The 16825-nt window shown below is 38.7% G+C and overlaps 1 protein-coding gene across 1 annotated transcript; it reads right to left on the bottom strand.

The window, feature by feature from the left end:
* Positions 1-900: 900 nt before the first annotated feature.
* DMRTA1 (DMRT like family A1) lies at positions 901-14994 on the bottom strand. The gene is made up of 2 exons (XM_068271372.1): positions 14457-14994; positions 901-1746 (listed from the first exon to the last, which is right to left on the bottom strand). Exons 1-2 carry the CDS (start codon positions 14992-14994, stop codon positions 923-925), a joined length of 1362 nt encoding a protein of 453 aa, XP_068127473.1. The 3' UTR covers positions 901-922.
* Positions 14995-16825: the final 1831 nt, after the last annotated feature.

Raw genomic sequence — 16825 nt, 5'->3', positions numbered from 1 at the left:
TCAGAGGATGAAGACTGAAAATGGATAGACAAGATTTGTGAGCGCTTAGAATAGTGACTCAGAGATGAGTGATGCGTTGAATGTCTCTTTTATACTAATTATAATACAGAGGGACATTATGCATGCTTTGAGATATTTTTTTCCTTTTGCGCATTGCTACTATACTGTGTATGTCAGATTATGCTCGGCATATAGTAGTTTATGGAATACCTTATTACATAAGTATGCAAGGACAAATGACACACACTTTGTTAGGTTCAATCTTTTAAATAGCTATGAGTAATTTCTATTTTTTTCCCAACGTGTTTTCATCTTTGTGTGACCATAGTGCTGACCTTGCAACAGAGTGCAGTGCTCATGTATTTATAGTGAAAGCCTTATATCTTAGAGAATGTTACCTAGTATAACGTTATTGTATAACAAACCAGAAATGCTTTTAATAATGTATTTACTTTTTGTATTATTTCTGAACATGTAAATATTGGGCCTGATCCAATTCACTTTTTCTCCTAAGTTTTCTCCTTGGTGATATTTTCACACATCTTATAAATAAAAAGCCCTTTAGGCCATCAGCAAAGAAGAAAATTCTCAGAATAATTTTGACAGTACTTTTGCACATACGTTTTGGTACTTTTTTTTAATTGCAGAGTACTGAAAAGTTATTTTAAGCAGAAGATGAAAAATTATCAACTAGGAAAAATATTACGACAAAAAGTGATTTGGATCAGGCCCATTATATATAAAGATAGAATAAACAAAAGCAAAGAGAAATTCAACAGCTATTTTATTACAATAACTGACAAAATATAAACTGTTATTTCAGATATAAACTCTTCTAGTTACAAAAAAAAGAAGACATGTTTTACTACAAACGTCCAAAAAGTTGTTTATCTTCATTCTGGTAAGGCATTTTCCGGTATTGCTAGTGATTTTCTTGGTTTAATCTAGCATACAGTCCAGAAAGGTTCATTGTATCTTTGCGTGAATAATAGGAGGCGTCTCTCAACATTCCAGGGAATGCATAATCCACTCCGGGGCGAAGAGGAATAGATGGAACAAAGCCCGACGTTAGATAAGGGGATATAACCCCAGGAAGTCCCCTGTTATTTGTGGAATAAGCAAAGCGTAATGGACTAAAACCAAGTCTGGAATAGAAGATATTTGCTTCACTTCCAACAGCTGATGGATTTGGATGCAAAGGTGAAAAAGCAGACTTTGTGCCAAAAGCACCAAGACCTAAACTAGCAATATTAAATGTTGGATCTTTTGTAAAGGTGCTTCGATCTGACCCTGAAGGACTTTCCCTTTCTTTCAAATCTTGTTCCTTTCCATTTAAAACTATTTCTATGGCTTGAACCACATCTCCTCTACAATAATGCAAGATGCTTTCCAAAAGGCTCTGCTTGTGGTTTGGAAAAACTTTCCTAAGGATCTCCATTGGATCTCTATGCTTGATAGATACAGCTGGGGATTTAGGATCGGAGGTAGTATGGTCTTTGGTCCATTCATTCTCGTTTCCAGATTCCTGATCAGAAGACAAAGATCTTGGACTGTCAGCACCTTCTGATCTTCCCTCGGAAATGGGGGATTGGACTGAATTTTCTTTAGGAGAGCCCAAACCTGAAGACTTCAGAACATGGGATACATTAGCTTTTGGAGAAAGCGGTGACAAACCTTGTGAAAGCTCAGAAGAGGTTGACAACCTTCCATAGAGCTGACCATGTTTTTCATTTCTTTCATCGGAGCCTAGATGAAAATAAATAGAAATTAAAAATCATATAATTGTTCCAACTTTTTGCTTAGACACTGTTACCAAAATGGTTATAACAAAAATTACAATTCAGTTGAATCCTTATCTTGCATATTGCTACCCAAATCTTCAGTTACATTTCTTGCTTTACCTCTCAAATAGTGGTTTTACTTCACACTATGGAAAACGTACCAGAATGACTTAAAGGGCCACTATCGCGAAAAAGTAGGCAGTTAAAATTTGACAGAACCGACAGGTTTTGGACCAATGCATCTCCTCATAGGGGATTCTCAGGGTCAGTTGCAAAGTCTAACTGACAACATAGTGTGCACGTGAGTAGGGAGACTGGCTGGTATCTTACTATTCTGGCAGTTAAACTGCTGTTCAAGAAATGCTGTTGAAAACAAAAAAAACCCTGAAGGTGGCCACACACCATACAATTAAACAATCCAATGTTTCACTAATTCGATAATTTTGATCGGTTGTCCCAAAAAATCAACAGCTTTTCTTTGTTTTCGATCGATAAATTCAATCGAATTTCCCATTTTTATGTTTCAGTTTTTGGAGATTGGACATGTTGGAAATTTCAGACCAACTTTATCAAGAATTGTATGGGGCATGATGGATTGTCAATTACTTGATCAATTTTTTCTGAGCTTTCAATTATTTTATTCATGACTTGGGAAAAATTGAACATAGGTGTGTGTTACATTGGTCAGATTTTTCAATTGTTACAACTAGTCAGAAAAATGTATTGCTATTCTTGAATTGAACAGATATTTAAAAAATTGTATGGTGTGTGGCCACCTTGAGAATCCCCCATGAGGAGATGAACTGGCCCAAAACCTGTCGATTCTGTCAGATTTTAACTGCCTACTTTTTTTTGCAATAGTGGTCCTTTAAAGAGAATCTGAAGTAAAATAAAAAAACAAACAAACAGATAATCACCAAAGGAGAGGGAAGGCTCTGGGTCATATAGAGCCTCTTACGGTGCCCATTTTCCAATGCTGGATCCCCCATTAGAAGTCAATGAGTTGGAGACTGCTCACTTCTGCCGTTGCTGGAGGCTGCTGGAGTGCTCCCCGAAGACGGCTACTCCATGCTGCGCATGCGCAAGCATGCATTGTTGTGAACTTGCACATGTACACTATGGAGCACTGAGGCTCCTGAAGACTGCCAAAGCCTCCAGCAGTGGCAGAAGTGAACAGTCTCTGACCCATTGGTCAGAGACTGCTAACGGGGGATCAAGTGCTGGAACGTGTGCACTGTACGAGGAATGGGAAGGCTCTATTGGGTTCAGAGCCTTCCCTTTCCTTAGGTAGAATATCTGGTTGTTGTTGTTTTTTTTTTCTTCAGATTCTCTTTAAGCTATATACTGATTTTATTTCCCAACCTGGCTGAATGCAGTTTGATTAGGTAGTTTACAAACCTCCTCCATTCTCTCGGACCAATCCACCAACTTTTTCAGCCAATTGCTGTTGTGTATTGTGTCTCACTTCACAATTGCTTACCCATCACATGTGTGCAATTTGCTTCAAAAGCAGTAAAAATACATTTAAAGTGTTCTTGATGGGAAAAAGATACTTACCTTAATGATACATAAGCTCTATAATCACCTCCAGTCTCCCTATTGTGTCTGGCCTCCCCTCCATCTTGCCACTGTAGACCCGATTTGTAGTTGTGACTGGGACCAGTAAGTGCGTGGTGCATGCACAGTTCAATCCATGTGCCCTCATGGATTGCACTCTCATATGACTGTGCACAGGAGCTGTAGCTGAAAGTATCCTGGGCATGTGTAGTTTGGAAACAATCAGAACTGCACATGCCCATATATGCAGACGCAATAAGAAGCATGGAGGTGTCTGGAGACCTTATATTTCATCTAGGTAAGTATACTTTTTAACCTTTTTCCCCCCTCAGTTGTACTCTAAGGTTGTTTTCACACTATGGGCCCTATTCACAAAGCATTACCGCATTTGGTGATGCTGAAAACAGCTGATTTTACCGATCACCTTCCCAAATTACAATTCACTAAACTGATTACCACACAGAAAATTAATATCACTGACAAGTGAGGTAAATTACCAACTTGTGCAGGAATTGCCTCAAGAAATTGCAATTCACAAAGATTTCCGAATTTGGTTTACTGGGCAAAAGTGTTCTGTATTTTTCTCCAGCTCATAGCAGCCGATAACTCACTCTTTCCATGCTGTCTCTGTGTGGTAACTTTGACAGACAGCCTTTAGGGAAAGCCAGGCAGAAAATAGGGAGAGCCACACAGGGCTTTTCTGCATCCCTTTAGATGTAAAAATCTGTATTATGGCATACAGAAGAGCTCCCCCTAGTTGCTGCAGCACATCTAAAGGGATAACAGGATACAATGCAAAGAAAACCTCGGAGTCATACATGCAGCTCCCTGCCTGCCCGCTGACCTGCTCCACGCTGGTAAGGGACACTTACCGAGCAGGGCTTAGTGAATTGAGGCATGTTTGTTCGGTAAATTACCGAACTTCTGTCTCATGCGGAAAAACTTTAGTGAATTTGGAAAAAAAGTGTAAAATACCGAATTATGTATTTTACCAAACAAAATGATTTTACCGAACTGCCCTTTGTGACTAGAGCCCTATTTGCATTGCTTTGCTCAATAACACAACACACAACCTCATGTGAATGCGCTGCTTATGTGATTGTTGTATGGGTATGTTCAGATCCTCGCACTGTAGCAGATTAAGTTATCCTATCGCATTGTCTATGGATTGCTTCTGGATGACATATGTGAAAATGTGTCCATAGAATAGACTTCTGCAGCCTGATATACCACATGGTCTTGTTTATATGGATAATATACTAACTAATGTAAAAAAATGTGAATCAAATCATTTTTTTCAACTAAAAAAACAATAACAACAAAAACTGTACATTGCAAAGTAAAAAAAGCAATATAAACAAATACATTGATAAATGTTAACATGAATATATGTATAGCTTCAGAACTGATGGTGAGCAAGTGGATTGCTATTGACAAATGAGAATTCATAGAGCACAGGGCTAATTAGGAGCAGACCAAGTGTCAGTAAGCGATGCATGCTTCTGCTGTATTGAACAAGTGAACAAGTGTTTTTTAAAACATTGGCCCTGATATAATAAATATTTCTCCCACATTTTCTCACAGGAAATGTATCTCTAATCATATCTAAACAATATATGCATAATAATAGCAATAATACATTTTCAACACCTAGCAACATAGTCGGTACTAAGAGGTAGGCAAGAAAATAAATATCAAGCTAAATTTAGGACAACTTACAGAGGCGTAGCTATGGGTGGGCAAGGGGAGACACAAGTCCCCGAGCGCAGCACTGTAAGGGGATGCAAAACATGGCCACCGCACCCCCAAGTGAGTGAGAGGCAGCTCGCTGTCTGCCCGAAGTGCCTCTGCTTGTCTCCCTCTGTCTGCAGAGGAGTACAGAAGCGTTAACAGCAGCAGAACAAGGGGGGAACATCTGGCTAACTATAAGGGGTACATCGGGCTGTCTAAACGTGGGGAAGGGAGGCACATCTGGCTATTTAAACAGCATTTGTACATTTGGCTCCACCCATGACCTCACCCACATTCTGATGCATGGCCATGCCCAATTTGTCCAGTGGGGGGGGGCACAAAAACTGTCTTTGTCCCCGGGCACTGAAAAGCCTAGCTAGCTGTGCCTCTGACAACTTATTCTGAGCACTCTTTGCTGGCTAAAAAAAGCTATATCTGGTAAGAGGGGGAAGAGAAAACACAATGCATTTATCAGATCAAATGTGGCTTTTTCCTCCAAGTTTCACCATCTCTGCTGGAGATCACTTCCTATCTCCTCCCTCCTGTTTCCCATTTGCCAAGTCCAGTTCATGCAGTTAGATGTATTTCTTTTTGTAACAAACAGACATGTTGAAAACACATTGCATAATGTAAACATTATTCATGATGTATCTATTATGTTGCAATATGTTAAATGTTTTAGTGCCTGTTCACACTCCTGTAATCCTCAGCAATGAGACACTGCTGTTCCCTAATGCGGATCAGCTAAAAATAGCGCTAATAGATTTGGGCGCGGCTATATTTCTAAAGTTAATTATCGTTTGTGTAAATTTACACTCAATTTTGCATATGTTTGGGCGCAAGTGCCTAAAATCGATATTTTACGTAAATCGATAAAGTAAACTCGGTAATATTCCTAATTTTGTTGTGGAATCGGTAATATCGGTAATTTAAAGTTTATGATAATACAGTATATCAGAACGAATATCATAACGCTAAATAAAGAAAAACGATGTGGGTCATAACGATAACTTAAAAAGTCTTTTGGTGTAATAACGGTGAATGAACATGTTTAATGATGGAATGTAAGCAAATTCTGTCCAAATACATATAATTTTGCAATTACGAAAATATAACATTCACTGTACAGATGTAATAACGATATTTGACATTTCTATTTTACGATAATATATAAAGTATTTAGAATAATTTAGGGTTAGACACTACCAGGGGGGTGGTTAGGGTTAAGAACCACCAGGGGAGTTTTAGGGTTAGGCACCATCAGGGGGATGCTTAGGGTTAGGCACCACCACGGGAGTTTTAGGGTTAGGCACCACCAGGGGGGGTGGTTAGGGTTAGGAACCACCAGGGGGGGGGGGGTAAGGGTTAGGCACCACCAGAGGGGTGGTTAGGGTTAGGCACCACCAGAGGGGTGATTAGGGTTAGGCACCATCAGGGGGGTGGTTAGGTTTAGGCACCACCAGTGGGGGTGGTTGGGGTTAGGCACCACCAGGGGAGTTTTAAGGTTAGGCACCACCAGGGGGGTGGTTAGGGTTAGGCATCACTAGGGGGTCTAGGGGTTAGGGATAGGTACAGGGAGGGTTCTGTGTCAGAGTAGGGTTAGGTATATTTAAGGTTAGCCACCACCATGGGGGGTTAGGGTTAGGCACCACCAGTGGGGTGGTTAGGGTTAGGCACCACCAAGGGAGGGCTCTGTGTGAGAGTAGGGTTGGGTTAAGCTGTGTTGTTGAATCACATTACGATATTTAACGTTATTATATTTTCGTTTTCAACTCACATCTGTATTATAACTGTAATAATAATAATCAGCATTATCGATTTTACATTACAAATACCGTTAAATTATCGATATTTCTAAATTACGATATTTTTCTTTTCCCGATAAATCGCGCCTAAATTTGACCGCAACTTTTTTAAATGTACGCCCCTAATGGGAATTTTCAATACACTCCCTGCCCTGATTACAGTAATGCCTGTATTCCTACGTACGTGTCCACAAGCATTCAGTTTACTTACAAAAGTGCAGACAACATTTTATGCATGTCCAAACATATTTCTATTAAATAAGGTTGCTAGCAAGTTCTACTGAAGTGCATGCATCACTGAAGATAGAATACAGTATGTGTGAATGGGCCCTTTCTTTAGAATAGGTTTCATTTTTCATAGAGGGAAGGGATGTTTTGAACTTGTAGTGAACTTATTAAATGAAAGTCCTTGGAGCAGTCGTTAAGTTAACATTGTATAAGATAAATTCTAGTTTATTTTCAAAATATAAGAATATTTTTGACCAGGGGATACACATTCCGATCCAGTAAATTATAAAGATCTCTTTGATCAACCACTGGCACTGTAGAGAATTAGATATGTTCTACTTTATAGTCCTCTCATTTTGTCTACAGGGATGGAAATCCTGCTTAGGCCCCTTTTACACTTAATCAGTTGGTGCACGTTGGTACGTGGTTTTTTTCTCTCCATAGCAGTGCATTGTGAAAAAGCTTTACGTTAAAATGCATTTAGTGTGAACTGAGCCATAGGAAAACATGGCCATTACTTTGACAATCAGTTTTCTTTCAGTTACAACTGAGAGCAACTGATTACCGGTAAGTGTAAAAGGAGCCTAACAGTGTAGACAGAGCCACTGAATACTTAAAAAGGGAACCTGAAGTGAGAAGGATATGGAAGCTGACATATTTAGTTGCCTGGCTTTCCTACTGATACTCTGTCTAAAATAATCATTTAGCCATCGACCCTCAACAAGCAAAGCTGATCAGATGTTTTTGATAAGATTAGCTGCATGCTTGTTTCAGGTGTGCGATTAAGACATTTCTACATCCAGGAAGATCAGCAGGACTGCCAGGCGACTGGTATTGTTTAAAAGGAAATAAATATGGCAGCCTCCATATACCTCTCAGGTTCCCTTAAATTATACTTCACGCACATAATATAAGTGTATTGGTTCTTTCTGTCGAGAAATTGCAAATGTGGAGCTTTGGAAAGTGAATCTGACAACTGCAAATACAATAAAACAAAAAAAATGTGCATGGGCCTGCTTTAAGAGGTGGTGGATAGTGTACTGGTTAACGGCTCTGCCTCTGACACAGGAGATCAGGGTTCAAATCTCGACTCTTCCTGATCAGTAAGCCAGCACCTATTCAGTAGGAGACCTTGGACAAGACTCCCTAACACTGCTACTGCCTATAGAGCACTACCTAGTTGCTGCAGCTCTGGTGCTTTGAGTCCGCCACCGCCAGGAGAAATGTTCTGTGTCTTAAGGAAGACCTCTTGAGAGAGAACCTAAAAGTTGGCACTGTAGACATTGTTTCAAAAGTGTTAATTGCAATATTGATTAAGGTTTTGCTGGTCTCTGGCTTTAATACATTTAGGGCCCATTCACACTTGTCAGTCGCAAAAGGACTACTTAGCACTACCATTTTGCACAGGTTATTTTACCGCGATTAGCGCAGTAAAATCACTGTAAATTCTCGCGATTCAAAGCGATCGCAATCAGCGCTTTTATAAGCACTGTATCGCGATCACCGTTAATTGGCGGCAATCACAAAAGTGAGATCATTGCCATAGGGTTACAATTGCTTAAGTATTTAGTGTGAATCACCCTAGTGTGAATGGGCCGTAAGATTCCTTGCCCATGATAGCTGTGCAGGTGAGATGTTCTAACACCATTCCTTTTAACTCTACTTAAAGGGGCACTATGGCGAAAACTTTAAATATTTAAAATATGTGCAAACATAGACAAATAAGAAGTACATTTTTTTGCCAGAGTAAAATGAGCCATAAATTACTTTTCTCCTATGTTGCTGTCACTTACAGTAGGTAGTAGAAATCTGACAGAAGTGACAGGTTTTGGACTAGTCCATCTCTTCATAGGGGATTCTCAGCAAGGCTTTTATTCTTAAAAATAAAAATATTCCCTAAAAAGGATTTAAACAATGATGCTGGCCAGCTTCCCTGCTCCCTACACAGTTTTTGGGCAGTTGGATAGAGCAACTGCCATTCACTAAGCGCTGTCAGATTTCTGCTACCTACTGTAAGTGACAGCAACAAAGGAGAAAAGTAATTTATGGCTTATCTTACTCTGGAAATAACTTACTTCTTATTTGTATGTTTGAACATATTTTAAATTTCACAATTTTTCGACATTGTGCCCCTTTAGTTAGAATATGTTTATTTCAGGGGTGTTACTTAGTCTTCATTCATCAGTGCTTCAGATGCAAAAGAGCATCCCTGGTATTCCCCATCTGCTGACAGACATGCAAGTAGGGCAAGTGGGAACACAGTGGGTAGGGGTGGGTAGAATCATAACATGGGGGCAATGGTAGCTGTAGGGTAGCTGCTGTCTGAACATTACATGCCAATTTAGGCACATCTGCAACCCCCATGCCTAATGGTAATTGAGCTTTTTGACTCGGTTCATTTATCTTGCCCAGGGCATTTGCAAGGCATTCTGTGAGCAACAGGAACTCTCACTGAATACCTTTCTTAACCATCCATGTGAATAGATACTTAGAAACATATAAAACCAATAGATCAGCATGGCAGCCTGGCAATTACCATTTCTTTTTTTAAAGGGTACCAGAATTGACATGTGACATGAATCACATGATGAGATAGACATATGTATGTACAGGGCCTAGCACAAAAATAACTATGCTGTGTTTCTTTTTTTTTCCTTTCTCTGCCTGAAAGAGTTAAATATCAGGTATGTAAGTGGCTGTCCTGAGTCAGACAGGAAGTGACTACAGTGTGGCCCTCACTGATAACAATTTCCCCTTTGTATCTATTTCTTGCTCTCAGAAGCCATTTTCTGCTAGGAAAGTGTTTTATAGTTGTAATTTCTTATCAGCGAGGGTCACAATGTAGTCACTTCCTGTCTGAGTCAGGACTGAGTCAGCCACTTACATACCTGATATTTAACTCTTTCAAACAGAAAAAAAAAATAACACAGCATAGTTATTTGTTGCTAGGTACTGTACATACACATGTCTATCTCATCATGTCACATGTCACTTCTGGTATCTTTTAAGAATGAGTTAAAAAATTCTAGCTATTTTAATTTCACAATACAGATTCCCCTCTAATTTACCAAAAGTATCATATTTTATTGAGTATGTTTGTGTCTAGGTTAATGTAAACCAAAATTTGCTTTGGATGCTGCCATTTTGCTGAAAAAATGCATCATTCAGACTTAGTAACATCAAGAGCTATAACTGCAAACAGTGTCTGTACAATAGTCAGGGTGCTATGTGCTGAAAGTATTTTATATAGCAATACTCTGATTCCTAATATCCCATCCTTGATTACCTACATAATAATGAACAGTTATTCAGTATATGAAACAATACACATGACAGTCTGTTGAATTTCAACCAGTTCTGAAACTCTATGATCTCGCCTGACTTTTCAGAGATTAGGTTTTATCTAAGTAATGCTGTGAGTGTTATATGAAGATGTCCATTGTTCTTTCCTCTAAAAAAAAATCTAGAACAAAAATGACTATTATGCTTTGTAGTGGCTTCATCTGTTTCCGGCTCTCACAGCGGCAGCAAGCAAGCAGCCAGTGAAATTGTAAATATTAAAGAATATTAAAGTTCAGCTGACAATAGCATATGCAAAATATTATAAAGGCAAATAAGCAACCCCACCCGACTGACAGTTCACTTTAAGGTACCTTTACAAGCTGTGAGCTACTTGCATGTAAAAAAAGGAAAAAATGCTAACTACATGACAGCATTCTCAAACATAAAAGGATCAATCAGGGGAGTAACTAGAAATCATCAGCCCTCCCAACAAAACTTTTATGGGGCCTCCCAATGTTCAAACCCTTTCCCTTGCCTACCCCTGGCGACCCTACAGCCTTGGCGCCCATCTTGCAAGGGTCATAAAGAAAGTGTGGACACACCGATCAGAAGCATAGCCATAAAAACATTTGATCTAAAGGATGGACCCCTGTATTAGAGGGACTGAAGTAGTAGTTGGGGCTTCCTTACAGCTCTGGGCCCCCCTGCAGTTGTAGGGGCTGCTTCCCTGTAGGTACGGCCCTGGGATCTATTCAAAAAGAATATGACAACTTTATTATGTTTTTTTGTGTCAAATTGCAGTAAATTAAAAAGAACACTTTCAGAGGCTCCATATCCCTTACCCATTCACACAAGCTGCATGGCCATTTCAAAGTGCTTTGTTTCTTTTTTTTTTTTTTTAACTTTAAATTATTTTTAGTTAGTGTAGAGGAAAAATAGTTGCTTTATATTCATATTCTTTGTTTTTTGTAAGAAAACAAAATTGTGTAAGTAAAAAAATGTTAAATTTATATCTGATGTTTTCTTGTATGATGTTCAGCTGTTGGATACCAGTCAGTGACTAAATGTAAACATTTTTCATGTGTGGCAGTTACAGTTAATTACAAATCATCACAGCTTAATTAAGTTAACATATCCAATGAAATTGTTAATCCAACCTACTCTGTTGCTAAAGGTGCGTACACACGCACTACCGCCGGCAACGTCGGGTCTGCCGGACCCTCCCGCTGAGCGGATCGTTCAATAGCAGTCTTATGAGTCTGCCGACAGCGCGTACACACGTGCTACTGTCGGCAACGATGGGTCCGCCGGACCCTCCCGCTGCACTGATCGTTCAGAAACAGCCTTATCAGTCTGCCGACAGAGCGTACACACGTGTTACTGTCGGCTGAACGTCCGCCCAGCAGGAGGGTCCGGTGGACCCGTCCTTGCCGGCGGTACTGCGTGTCTACGCACTGTTGGTGACATAGCTAAGCTAGGTGTCATGATAATATCAGTATCTATCTATCTATCTCTCTCTATATATCATCTATCTATCTACCTATCTCTCTCTCTCTTTCTCTCTCTATATCTATCTATTTATCTATCTATCTACCTACCTATCAGTCAAAATAGAGGTTTTATTTCTGACAAAACATATCAGCACTGCATAGTAAGGTGATGCTTTATAAAATTGGTTTATGTTATTCTGAAAAATCACCAATGTAGTAATTTAGTGATCTTTTTCTCACCAGTGCACAAAAGAATTGTTGAAGAATTTTACCAATCCTGCAAATCCACCATGGACACATTCATTGTTTGCTGTTAGGCGGTAAGAACGTATATCATCCCCATTATTTTACTAACATTTTAATTTTAATCCTTACAACATTTACAGGATCACTTATGGACGCCTGTCTTTTCAATTAAAATATAATACAATATTTAGTGCTTTTTAAACAACTGTGTGCGTGCGTGTGTTTGTGTGTTTTCTGTTGGAGTTAAAATATTATTAGAATGTTAAAGAACCGAGAAATCTGAAAGGTTTTGCTGCTACAGTATCCAGTACTGAAATATCTCTTATTTCAGTGCAAAGAATATCTGAAGGTCACTCTTTGTTTTACTATGACACACTTTCTAAATGATCACATTTGTATTTCCAAGCAAAGCGTGCCATAAATAAATCTAGACTTTCATATTTTTTCTGATAATGTTAGTGCAATTTGGGAATGATTATAGATTATACTGGTTTACCTTTAAAAATGTATAGTGTTTCTACACCTGTAAATATGTATAATATAATCTTTTTTCAATCGTTTTTTTCAATAGTTTTTCGATTGATTTTCTATAAAAATCAATAAAAAAAAACTATCGAAAAAACGATTTAAAAAACGGTCGGAAAATCAAAAAATTGATTGACTTCAGATCGGCATGTTGGAAGTAATCGATCTAGCAGGTAAACCTGCCAGAAAATAGTATGGTGTGTACCTAGCATTAGTATGCATGCACACATCCAATTTTCATTGGTCACTCACTGTCCAATTTTGTCACCTCCATGTAGTATAACATCTAATCTACACAATCTGTATACAGTGTTCAAAATGTGTTGGCCCACATATTACCTGATAAAATGTGGAAATCATTGGCCAATCAAAATTGGATGTATGTACCCGCCCTTAAGCCTGGTGCACTCTTTCAATTATGATTTGTTAGCTAATTACTGACCAATTTTACCACCTTCATGTAGTATGAGGGTCAAGATATTGAATACTATGATGAGCAGATTGTGTAGGTAAACCCTACAGTGGTAAACTTGGTCCGTGATTGGCCAATCATAATTCAAAGTGTGTACCAGGCTTTAGAGTATCCACCCTTAAAGTGTTTTCACATTATAGAACAAATTCAATTCACCTAAGTTTTCTTCTCGGTGATATTTTCACCTTATCATTAAAATGCCTTTTAAGCCAGCTTTCAATTGCAGAGCACTGTAAAGTTATTTTAAACAGAATCTAAAAAATGATCTCCTATGGGAAAATGAAGAAGAAAAATGAATTGGGCAGGCTCTATAGCCCTTATCCATTTAATCCTTGAGTTTTTTCCCTAGAAGATAATTTTTTATTGTATCTAAAAAATAACATTTCAGCACCAAGCAATTGAAAAAGTAATAAAAGTTAGGTAAAAACATAATACCAAAGTTATTGTGAATAATTTCTTGCTTGGAGGGAGCTATAAAAATAATATATTGGTAATGTTTGAAATTATCTCCTTAAAGAAAACTCAGGAGAAAAGTTAATAGGACATGGGCCAATGTAAGCTGTATTACTGCAATAACGCAATGTGTTTCCACATGTGAACTCACTGGCCATACTCACTGTAAAAATTCTTGTTCTGTAGCAATTGACAATGCTGTGAAATAAAGTGCATGTTTTACACATACAATGCACATACTGGGGATGTAACCTTAGCAAGCCTATAAAGGTAACTGCACCTCATACAATTTTTTGTTTTTGTTCAATTCAAGGATTACAATCAATTTTTCTGATTGATTTGTAACATTTGAAAAATCTGACCAGTGTGCCATACACGTGTTCAGTTTTTACCCCAAATATGAAAATAAATGATTTGAAAACTCTGAAAAAATTATTTACCCTACACCATTTAATTTTTATAAATATTGTAAAGAAAAATTTTCCACTCTGATTAACCTATTTTTTAAAGCAATTTGATCAAATTTTGATAACAAATTAAAAAAAAACATCTTTCATTTTTTCTGTACAACCGATCATTTTTATCAAAATTGCTGTGAGATTGGATCACTTTATTGTATTACGTGCAGTGGCCATAAGGTAAGCAAATAAAAATAATTTCATTCATTGTTAGGATATATATATATATATAATTTTTTGCTTATTGTGGTTACTTAACAGTAGGAGAATGTAACCTACTTTTTTCTTAGGCACCCAGGAAGTTAGTAAATGCTGAATGTGTAGTTAGACTCTATTTTAAAAAAAAACGATTATCATATTACTTGCATTTTAAATCCCCTTATTTACATGATATATTTGATTTTTCCTCATATCCCTGATTTTCTCACCTGTATTCTCTGGCTGGCTAATAACTTGCATCATCTGTGGTTTGTGCCCTGTGTTCTCTGTTCCATCTGTTGCTGATCCTGAGTACATGAAGTGCTGCACACCTCGGGCTTCACATTCTTCTTGGGCCTGCTGTCTTCTGAGGGCGACCTGCGCAGCCATAACTCGCTGCCGTTCAGCTATCAAGGTGCATTTGGCACATGTGCAGTCCCTCCAGCGGCAAAAGCGTTTATGTCCCTTCAGCGCAGACACCACTCCGTGATTGCGGCATCGAGCACATTTTGGTGTTCGTGGATACATGGCAGTTCCACCTGTCGCTCTTTCCAGAGGCATTCTTGGAGCACAGGCTGCTGCAGCAGCTGCAGCTGCAGCTCTCAGGAGAAGAGCTGGAGGTCTCATGAATGAGGCAGACATGGGTACTGATGGTGGCACTGACATGGCTGATGAGGATGAAAGGGGAGACAGTGGCACTGAAGGGTGCAAACCAGGATGCAGAAGTTGTCTGGAACTAATGCTTGCACTGGAATTGTTGCAGTCCATTGCTATTTCACAAAAAAGTAAACTTTCACTTCAGCTTTGGTTGCTTCCAATGATAATCTGAGCTCTGCTATCTGTCAGACTCTGCTAAACTGAGCTGTGTGACTGCGAAGCCATCTTACAGTCTCCTGCTTCTAAGCCAGATGTGCTGTGATTTCAGGTTTTTCAGGTGGGGGAGGGCATTAGGAAACTTGAATGGAGGCGTAACTCAACAAGAAAAGGGATTTCACAGGCTCATATGTTTCTCATAGGGAGAATGCTGTATGCAAATATTCACAAAGACTAAGGAGCACTACACAAAGGTGTTAGGTGTGGCCAGCATAAATATTACATAAAAACACCCTCATTCTGTAAAACAGATATTTAACATTGTTCTGTTTTCAGATCAATCCTTTGGAACACTATCACACTATAAAGCAACTATCAAAAGCAAAAAAAGAGCAAAACAAAAAAGTAAAAAAAAAATTCAACACCAAAATATAATGGTTACACACACACACACACACGGACACACACACACACACACACACACACACACACCCGGACACACACACCCGGACACACACACACACACACACACACACACACACACACACACACACACACACACACACACACACACACACACACACGCTAATAAAAAATGGTATTTGACAAGACAGGTCTAAAGAAAACTGGGAAAAGTGAAACAGTTGCTTGGAGCAATCAGTAAAGTTTAATCTGATACATAAGCAATCCTGATTGGTTGCCATAGGCAACTGTTGTACATTTCCTTAAATATTTAGTTTATATGTTTCGCTTAGCTACTTTTATCAAATATAAAATAATGTAAACATGTTTCAGGAGAATTCTGAAAAAATTAAGCCACTTACTAAGAGTACCTAACTTAGTTATATTTAAATTAAACTCATTACATCCTTCTCCAAAAATGATCTACATTAGTATTCCTGCACTAGCATACATGGCTGCTATAATCATGTGGCTCTTTCGTTGTCTTCTGGGGCACAAAAATATTGACATTTTTAGAAAATAAAACTTCAGTTTAACATATTTTTGCACTAGTCAGAACCATTATCTATACTGGGGTGGGAAATCTAAGGTAAGCGACTTTCTACTGGTCCTCATGATGAGAGCATTGGTGCTGTACAGCGTTAATTTTTGTAGTTCATCAGTTTATTTACCTCTTTTCTCACTATTTGCTTGTAAAAAGGCAATCAGAAATGAATAAGCTCACAGCACCAAGTGTAGCTATGGCTAGGGGTGCCACTGTGGTGCTCAGCCACTGTGTTCTTCCACCTTTCTCATAATTTGGGTAACATTCAGGGAAATAGCAGCAGGCAGTGCAGGGGACTGTACTAGTTCCTGCACTAGATGTAGCACTCCTCCCCCTTTCTGTCCCGTGGGCAATGAGTCTCCTCACTCTCTACACACCCCCTGCAGTGAGTGAATGTTCAGAGCAGCAGGATGAGTAGAGAAAATGATTGCTGTGCTGCAGCTGGGGCATTAGCAGGGAGAGGTGGCAGGATGTGCTTAGTGTTTCAGAAGTTGCCTGCCATTAGTAGCCATTAGGGATGAGCAGAAATTACGCCTATGCATAATTACTCATCGTAATTCTCATTTATGCATTGTAATCGTAATGTGAAATTTGGGGGAGAAGCATACTGAATTTTGTATGTAATTTTAAGCATTCATAATTACGCATGAAATTACGCATAATTCCGCATAATTTTGCGCCAACTTTAGCTTTGCTATTCACTGCCAAAATCAGTATGTAACTACATGTAAATTACCTGTAAATTCATGCATAATTATGAATGCTTATACTGCTGTAGTA

The sequence above is a fragment of the Hyperolius riggenbachi genome, chromosome 1 (assembly GCF_040937935.1).
Source record: "Hyperolius riggenbachi isolate aHypRig1 chromosome 1, aHypRig1.pri, whole genome shotgun sequence".
NCBI lineage: Eukaryota > Metazoa > Chordata > Amphibia > Anura > Hyperoliidae > Hyperolius > Hyperolius riggenbachi.
This window is presented reverse-complemented; position numbering and strand designations above follow the sequence as displayed.

Coding starts and splice junctions, on each gene's coding strand:
- DMRTA1 (XM_068271372.1), bottom strand. CDS start 14,994: ATGGACTGCAACAATTCCAGTGCAAGCATTAGTTCCAGACAACTTCTG. Junction 1,747..14,456: donor TAGCCAGCCAGAGAATACAG/GTGAGAAAATCA, acceptor ATTTTCATCTAG/GCTCCGATGAAAGAAATGAA.